At 39.2% G+C, this 9,337-nt stretch overlaps 1 protein-coding gene across 1 annotated transcript; it reads left to right on the top strand.

The window, feature by feature from the left end:
• The first annotated feature begins 972 nt into the window (after positions 1-972).
• On the top strand, positions 973-6,637 carry LOC104444828. Its single transcript, XM_010058583.3, has 4 exons — positions 973-1,285; positions 1,398-1,622; positions 1,954-2,517; positions 5,813-6,637. Exons 1-4 carry the CDS (start codon positions 1,048-1,050, stop codon positions 6,157-6,159), a joined length of 1,374 nt encoding a protein of 457 aa, XP_010056885.2. The 5' UTR covers positions 973-1,047; the 3' UTR covers positions 6,160-6,637.
• Positions 6,638-9,337: the final 2,700 nt, after the last annotated feature.

Raw genomic sequence — 9,337 nt, 5'->3', positions numbered from 1 at the left:
TGTTTTGTAGGGATTGGGGACTGGTTCCATGGATCCACCCGGAATTGAACCCGACCAGTGGTCCGGTTCTTGGGTGGATCCATTGAATCAATAGGCAAGTCTTGGTTCTAGCTTTTTGGAACCGATCATTAATAGGCAGTTTTGATTCCAAAGCAGGAACTACCCACCTAAACCGTGCTCATCCCTAATAATTGTTGTAAATGGGATATAAAAGCCCACAATGTTGTCATTGTAAACTCTCTTGCATAATTAATAAAAGCACGCTTGTTTATGATTTTAGTTTCATCTTTAAATTCGTGGCAACTTTTTATTTTCTTCAGTTTCCTACACAATTTACATTTATTGCAACCTTTCATTTCCAATGTTTGCAATTTTATTGCCTTTAATTCAGCCATGTATTTTCCTATCCAGAATCAACAAAGAATACCTTTCCATAACCTTCATTCATTCCATTAATTCAAAAGATTTCTCGCTTTTCCGGTGAAATGCGTACCATTAATCAGCTTACAAAAATTAAGCAGATAACACGACAGCCCAAAATATGTTTTGTACACTCGATAATCAATGCGGTGACTCAATAATGACATGCGTTGCGTGTGAAATTCACGCAATAATCAAGTGGCATTCAATTGGAGGTACGACAAAAAAAAGTTTAGCACTCATATGCTTTGCGGTAGTTGGCATTTATGTGTCAGAACACATTACCAACTTTCCTTTAATTTATGAAATGGTAAGCAAAACATGGGTTTGAATCATCGTACATTATCTTATAGCTGCCTATGTAATTTCCGATAAAATTACCCAGAATAAAATTACCCACGATCGTATCCGGTGGAATTAATATAGTATCGAAAGAGTGTCGGACACTGCGCTGCCAAATAAAATACATTAAAAAAAAAAAGCCCTTTTTTTTCTAGACGCAATATTTAAGGATTCGACCTCGCTTGATTATTCTTCCGGGATACATAAAGCGAAAAGAGAAAAGGAATGATTGCCACAAATTCGCCAAAAGGGCGTGGAAACCCATAGCCTCGAATCGAAACTTCAATGGGGAAGCCACCGGTCCTCTTCCAATCGAAGCTGCTCTGTTTCTCCCTGCTCTACCTTTTCACCTCCCTCTTCCTGGCCCTCTACACCTCTCTCTCCCCGACCAAGTGCCTCCTCCGGTCCTCCCCCTTCGACCCCCTCCAGTCCCCTCTCTTCTCCTACCCTCCCTCCTACGGCGAGCACAAGTACGCCCTCCCGACCGCCCGCCCCGCCTGCTCCTCCCCCGTCCTCTTCTCAGGTCGTCCCCGTCGAACCGTTTTCTGGGTTTGGGATTTTCCAATAGGAAACTGCGATCGTCTCATTCTCATCGTCCGCTGATCTAGTGTTTTTCTCCCCTTTTGGTGAATCAGATTATTCGAAAGCAGTCGAGGAGATCAGAGATTTGTGCGCGAATTCTTCCTGGTCATCACCATCGACGTTGCCGCCGCCGCCTCCTCTGAGGTACAAGAAGGGCAGAGATGATAACTTTGGCGGGGCGTTCAGTGCCCGAGAGCGGTTTTCTTATTTCGATCATAGCAACGACGGCGTCGAAGTCCCGTGTGGATTCTTCAAGGAATTCCCCATCAGCATGGACGGTGAGTCTTGGCCAGAAATTATAGGAAATTTTTCTTTTCTTCTTCTTTTTTTTTTTTTGTGTTGTTTGGTCCTCTGTTATGGTACTCCGTTCCATATCGATTCCGTTTCTCAAGACGTTGGCCAAGACGCACAAATGAGGAAAACGGGTTCAGAAAATTCAGTGAATTCTGTTTTGTTGTGTTGTTGGTTTCAGGTTCTTGACCATTGATATCGGTCGGCATCCTTTCATTTAGAATTTTAATATCGAGACTTTCCTGAATGCTGCAGCAAGAATCGAAATTTATTGGGTTTGAATTGATCCCTTCCTCTTCGTTTCGCGTGGAAATTCAGATAGGGAGGCCATGGAGAAATGCGGCGGAGTAGTCGTGGCCTCCGCCATATTCAACGACCACGACAAGATCCGCCAGCCCAGAGGGCTTGGATCCCAAACCCTGGCCAGCGTGTGCTTCTTCATGTTCGTCGACAACGCCACCGCGAGAGTCCTCGAGAACCACAACTTGATCCTGCGGAACTCGGGAGCGGCGCGCAAGATAGGGGCGTGGAGGATCGTGGAAGTCGCGGGCGAGCGCCTGTACGAGAACCCGGCGATGAACGGGGTGATCCCGAAGCACCTGGTGCACAGGCTGTTCCCGAACTCGAAATTCAGCGTGTGGATCGACGCGAAGCTGCAGATGGTGGTCGATCCGGTCCTGCTGGTCCACTCGCTGCTCGTGCGGGAGGGTACGGACATGGCGGTGTCGAGGCATCCGTACTACGTGCACACCATGGAAGAGGCGATGGCCACCGCGAGGTGGCAGAAGTGGCGGGACGTGGATTCGCTGAAGAAGCAAATGGAGACCTACTGCGAGAATGGGCTTCAGCCATGGTCGCACAACAAGCTTCCATATTCTTCAGGTAACATGACCTCCTCCTCCGTTTAATTCGCAAAAAATCATCAACTTCAAAATTATAAAACGCCTAATCTTGATTTTTTTTATAGTGTTTTGGAAAATGAATTAGAAAAATTTTCCCTTTTTTCTTTTTGATATAAAATTTCTGAAAAGCTTGCTCTAGAAAAGTCCAAGACGAGGGAATATTAAAGGCGACAACGGGAAAAGAGTAGTGAGCCAGAAAGGGCGGCTGCAGGCCACAGGACTAACTTGTTCCAAGACGGCCATCGAGGGTTGGTTCTAAAGAAAAAGAAATATCAATGATTTACTAAAGATTTTGCTAAAAATGATCGTTTCCACGTTTAGAAAATTAATCGACAGAATATGTTTTTACTATCAATGGCAATTAATGTCCAGACATTTTCATTGATAACGACTTTGATTTGTCTACTGTCAGTGAGGTTAAGGAGCCAAGAACCCGGCTAACAATTTCGAAATGAAGAAAGGAAAACAAACTATAGGGCTTAGAGGGTCTTAAACGTCTAGTGAGAGTTCAAGTCAAACTAACATACCGATTATAAAATAAGTAGGGAAGCAATCGAGGGGTACTAGGAGGTAGGTGTCTTTAGTAATCCCTATTCATAACAAATAATAGTTTTGCACTACACGTGTAAGCAAACTATCTACATTATAGATCGCAAGCAACACAAATCAATGTTATTAGAAATCTCGGATACACTCGTGCTCTAACCTCACGCCATTATCGCTAGAGCTTAGAGCTTGCAGCCATGGCCGCCACATGTAGTGTCGCGAGACAAGGGAATGAGTTAAGGGTAGTGGTGGGGAGGCGAGTCGGCTACGACAACCGCCGTGGCAGGGCAGGAGGCGGAAGACGGCCTCGGACGTTGGTGAGTGGTGGAGGGGAGATGGGAATTTGTGGGTGAGGAAACCTAGGGTTTGTAGGACAGTTTGGTGGTTTGAGGATTTGCAGAGTGCCACTTTAGTCTTTTCAAAGTAGGAATTTTGTATGGAGGTAGTACTTTAGTATTTTAGAAAACACAGATGTTTTTTTTTTTTTTGACATTGTGTGAAAAGTAAGCCATGCTTTTGGGTATTTTCCCTAAATTATTCTCCAACGATTTAGTTGAAACAGGGGCCAATCCCATTCATATTTTTCATCGTTTCTACGTTAAAGAGAAGACTACTCGAAGACTACGTGCATCGCATGACCTTGTTCTATAAATAAAAACAAAAGGTTACGTTAATATAGCCAAAGCGATTATACAAATAGGATTGACCTGACTATAAATATACAATTATAATTATTTTATTAAACAACTTGCCACTTGCATTGATTTTGAAAGAACCTCTTGATGTATCGTCCTCAGTATCTGCTGGTCCCGTTGTGTTTTGTAGGAGTGGTTAACGAACTTACTGGGCCAGTCACCCACTAGACCGGATGTTTTCGCCATCGTCGTTTTAATTTTCTTCATTTGTTGTTGTGCCTCTCAAGAGCCTGGCTTTTTCTTGGAAAGCTTAAAGTGTGGGATCTGAAAGAAAAACTTAGTGAAGAAATTTGAGGTGAACAAAAGAAAATAGGTGAAGAAAAGATGAAGAAATATAGGGGAAAGTATATACGACGGTCATTTTTAGTTCTTAGCCTTTTGGCAACTTGATGTGGGCTAGCGTTTATATTAGCGATTTTCAACTAAAATTGACCGAAACAACTACATTGGTGAATCGTCAAAAAGCTTAGGACCGAACTGATTAAATTGAAAAGTTTAAGATTTGATTGACGATTGTATTGTATGCTTAGTGCTTCTTGGATGATTATCCCCAAAAAAATATAAGTATGTAATCTCATCCTGTTTATTAATTATAGTCTTCCCTTTATACTCCAAATATTAAGCAAATTTTTATGTTAAAAATTATATTCTTACTAAAGATGGACGTGCCTATGAAGAAGACAAAAAGGTGTAAATTTGGGAGTAGAAGGGAATTTTTGCAAAAATCAGCATATTCCGTAGCTTTTCTTTCTCATTTTTTGTGGGGGTGAAAGCTAATGGGGGGACCCAGTTGTTTTGTTTTACACCGCCAAATCTTTAACAAATTATTCTTTTAGGCCAAAACTATGGATGCTCTACGTTGCTTTTAAGTTACGTTCTTTTGTGCTCTACAAGATGATATGTCCCTGTCTTGGAATTATTTCAAATTGAAGTTGTTGAGGATTGGAAAGGAAAGGCAATGAGTTGGAATTGGGTCTGAAGAGAGGTACCGCGTAGAGGGTAAGGAGAGCTCTACATGGCGAGAGAGAAAAATGAACGAGGAAATTTCCACACTCTTCTTTTCGGAATCTACGGAATCTGGATTAGTAGATAAAGAAGTCGTTCTCTATTCAAAATATAATTACTCATCTATACTATTGTTTTAAAAATAAAGAGGACCTCCTACTTTCGAGGGACCACCATCTTTGTTTTTTCTTAGAATGTCCTTGATTAAGTATATGATTCTTGAATAGCTAGGAATGGGCTGTAGGAAGAGAGGGTTGTCCATGCAATCATTTGTCCTTTTGCTGGTCCACCCACATGCAAGTGATTATAGATATGGACACCATTACATTATTAGGTAGTTGAACTATCCATTAACTCATTTAATAGCCTAGTAAGTGGTTCAAAAATATTTATAGGAAGGAAACCGCTTCAAAAATAGGCATTGGCTGTTTGTAATGTTGGTGCTTTTCTCCCTTAAGTGCTAATTATATGAATGTTGATGGTTTTTCAACTAGCATATGTGTATGTATGTTGGTGCGTTCATGCATGCATGCGTGGCATGGATTTAATAAGGCACCTATGATCCTTACAGTGCAGTCCCTTTAATTCAGATTTTTAAAGTGTATTGAACATATAATCATGAGTCAACTGTTTATATTATAACCCTCCCCATATGTGAATTATAGATGAAATTATGATTTTTTCTACTTAATACATGTAATTGTTTTTTTTTTTGGAAGAAAGACAATGGTGAGAAATTGGTATTGCTCTCTTTATTTAAGGATGAAAAATCACCACAACTTATTATAGTTGTGGTCCAACCATGAAAGCAAGAAAGTTTCATAGTGGGGTCATGCACTAGTAGTCCTGTAGTAGCATCTACCAAACATTGAATTCGAGTAGGAACAATTAAAAGTAAGCCATTCGTACTCTATGCATTTAGGAAATTGAATTGTAACAATTTTTTACTTTTTGAGCTCGAAACTTTCAATATACAAATTATTTCCAGTTCAAAAACCTCTTAACAAAAAGCTCTTATATTTGTTATAGATGTGCCGGACAGCGCCCTAATTTTGAGGCGGCACACTCCAACCACCAACCTCTTCTCGTGCCTCTTGTTTAACGAGCTAGATGCATTCAATCCGAGGGATCAATTGGCCTTTGCGTACGTGAGGGACCTCATGAGCCCGAAGCCCAAGCTCAACATGTTCGATGTGGAAGTGTTCGAGCAAGTCGTGCTGGAGTACAGGCACAACCTGAAGCGTGGCGGGGCTGCCTCGTCTGCGGGCGGGGCCGGGGGGATGCGGAGGACAAAAAGGGCGGGCTCTCCAGAGTTGTCCGGGAACGGCAGTTTTGGCGGCGGTTGCCAGAAGTATTTGGAGGAGATGTGGGGGTGAATCCCACAGTTGAATCTCCCAACTGATGCATTGGAAAACAAACAAAAGGGAAACTGCCCAACCGCATTTCACAGGCGAAAAGCTGCCAGGAGATCACAGGTTGTCAGGCACATTACCGCTCATGCTCCTCTTTTTCTGTCCATATTAATTGCCGGGCTGGAAAGTCTGCGAACAGGAACGGTGACGCGCCACGTGTCGCAAATGGCAGCAACTCTTTTTGTTTTTGTCTTGCAGAGTGGGGCCAAATTGGGTTTACATAGAAAAAGAACAAACAAGCGATGAAGGGGAAAAAAGGAAAAAGGGGACGAAAAAGAGAGCGATGCTGTTTGATTTAGATGGGTATGAAAATTTTATGCCGTTTGCTGGCTAAATTCAAGTTTATATCAAGACCACGTGGTGTCGTAAATATGGTTATGAAATTCGATGTAAAAATTCCCTTAATTTAAGAAATAAGATTCAATTAATTTGATTTGAGCCATCATATATCTTCCTTTAATTTTGCATCGTTCTAAAGAGTGGATGATGAATTCATAAGCGATAGTCTTCTTAAAATTGGCTCACACAATAATCATTTTGCATTTTAAATGATAGTTAATTAATAATATAGCATACATTGATATTGCAAAGATGTTTCTCCACAAGTTGATTTATCCATCATTGAGTGGATGGTCATTGAGAAAGCAAATCGATAAAACCTCAAATTAATGATGGATAAGTACTTCACATGTAAAGATTCCTAAACTTTTAGTGGTGCATGCTCAATTTTTTTTTGTTTGAAAGTAATTCTCGAATTGCAATTAAATGCAAAGGGCGACTTGGAGGTTATCTCTTGATAATGCCTTCAATTGTATTATTTATATAGCTTTTATTAGGTATACAATTGATTTAGCTAAAATAGATCCTTAACCTTATTAAGAAAATAGATAACCTATTTCAATTCCGTTGAAGAAATTTTCATTTGCAAATTTGAGTGGGTCATAAAATGAAACTATGATGATGTGGCTTCGTTCATAATATCATTGAAAAAGCGAGTTAAGTGGTTTTTGATTTACACAATTGGGACCATTATGCATGTAGTTCGGGCTTAGAAAATTCAATGATGCACAAAATGGTTATCTTGCGATTGGACTACCGCGCTAGTGTTGCTGCCTGGACATGTGGCATAAACCGATGTGTTTGGAGGGAGGGAGGGAGGGAGGGAGGGAGATGGCTATGTTGCCCTTCGAATAGTTAAAAAAAAAAAAAAAAATAGTGTTTAGGCCATCACAATGCCAAAATGAAATCTAAAGTCATAACAAACATTGTTATGCTGCTGACATATTACGAGAATCATGCATGCTATTAAATTGTGGTAATGACTATTTTGAATCTTCGATATGAATTAGGTCATTACAATGTTTGCCGCACTGAAAATTGCGCTAGAATGCATGCTACTATCGTTGGTGATATAAACATTGTAGTTTGGAAGGGATACGAGGTGATGGATGTAGTGAAATGCAAGGTTCCCATTTTGGCTTCTCAAGCCCCAAAGCTAGTTTAGTTACATCCTTTTCCCTAAGACCATTGTGATCGGTGGGTAAGCGATCCTTTGTGTCTCGAAACTTTAAGAACGAAAACCAAACACACTTGGACAAGTATTTTGACCGGTCCACATCACTTTACTTTACTAGCTAAGACATTTTAACGTTTAAGCGAGTTTGTCAAAAAAGCATCCACAACAAGAGTGTTGAGTTCTGATGAAACAACCTTCCAAAAACATCGATGAAAATGCAATTTTCCGAAACAGATGTCGAACTTTTTAGTCAATTCTTGAACAATTGGGGCAATACTTGTATCGAAATTTTCTAACCTACATGGTTTGTGTTCGTTTAAGCCCCATATTTCTCCATTTGGGTAGATTGCTTGTTCGCTATACATTCGACTATTGACTTATGATGATTAGATGACCAAGTGATTCTTGCAATGCTTGTAGATTTGATTAACTGAATGATGACTCGATTAATGATTTAATGATTTGATAATCTGATTGATGAATGAAGATGTAATTAATTTAACATAATGATCTAATGATTAGATGATGTGATTGATAAAATGATGTGATGCCATGTCATGTCACTTTTCCTATAATGTTTGAATCTCATTTGTCAGGTCAAATTGCATTGACCATTGTTGTGTCATTTGTAGGACATAATGGGCTGCTGTACAATATTTCTTGGATTTTTTTAGACAATCAACCACATAAAATATAAGTACGTAATCTCATCCAATTTAAAATTTTTGAAATCGACCATGCTAATTACACGTGAGCAAAATATATTATAGCCTTCATTTTATACACCAAATCTTTATAACCTTCATTTTATACACCAAATCTTAAGTAAATTTTTTTTAATAAAATTTTTTTACTAAAAATGAAGGTGCCTATAAGGAAGACAAATAGGTGTGAAATTTGGTTGTACAAGGGCAATTTTGCAAAATTAGCATATTCCACAGCTTTTCTTCTGAGTTTGGGGGCGAATAGTAATGGCGGGACCCAGATAATTTGTTATACACCCCATATCTTTAAGAAATTAATCTCTAGGCCAAATTTGTGGATGCTCTGCGTTGCGTTGAAGTTATGTTCTATTGTGCTTTACAACTACAGGATGACATGCCCCTACGTTGGAACTATTTCAATATGGAATTGTCGAGGATTGGAAATATCTTCATTGTTCATTTTGGAATCTACGAAATCCAAATTAATACATAAACAAGTCGTTCATTATACAAAAAATTATCAATTTGCTATACTATTATTTTAAAAAATAAAGAGGACCTTCTATTTTCAAGGGATCACAATCTTTATTTTTCCTTAGAATATCCTCATTTAGTATATTAAAGATCTTTAATCAACAGGTAAATGTGTAAATTCATAATTCTATTGTGCGCATATTCTTTTAGAATTCAACTTACGTAAAAAAAGGACAATGTATTTTTCTCTTTCTAGATATTTGTAATTGATTGTACCAGTAATTTCATTCATTGTTTGATAAAGTTCAAGCCTGAACATATGAAATTCAAATTTGAGTAAAGCTAAAGATACTGTATATATCTTTTTTTTAAAACTAAATTCTGTTGATCAAAAGCCACTTGACGGCTGGCAAGATTTTACTGAGAACCAACCATTTTAAGGATGGGT

Source organism: Eucalyptus grandis, chromosome 5 (assembly GCF_016545825.1).
Source record: "Eucalyptus grandis isolate ANBG69807.140 chromosome 5, ASM1654582v1, whole genome shotgun sequence".
Lineage (NCBI taxonomy): Eukaryota > Viridiplantae > Streptophyta > Magnoliopsida > Myrtales > Myrtaceae > Eucalyptus > Eucalyptus grandis.
This window is presented reverse-complemented; position numbering and strand designations above follow the sequence as displayed.

Coding starts and splice junctions, on each gene's coding strand:
- LOC104444828 (XM_010058583.3), top strand. CDS start 1,048: ATGGGGAAGCCACCGGTCCTCTTCCAATCGAAGCTGCTCTGTTTCTCC. Junction 1,286..1,397: donor CTCCCCCGTCCTCTTCTCAG/GTCGTCCCCGTC, acceptor TTGGTGAATCAG/ATTATTCGAAAGCAGTCGAG. Junction 1,623..1,953: donor ATTCCCCATCAGCATGGACG/GTGAGTCTTGGC, acceptor GTGGAAATTCAG/ATAGGGAGGCCATGGAGAAA.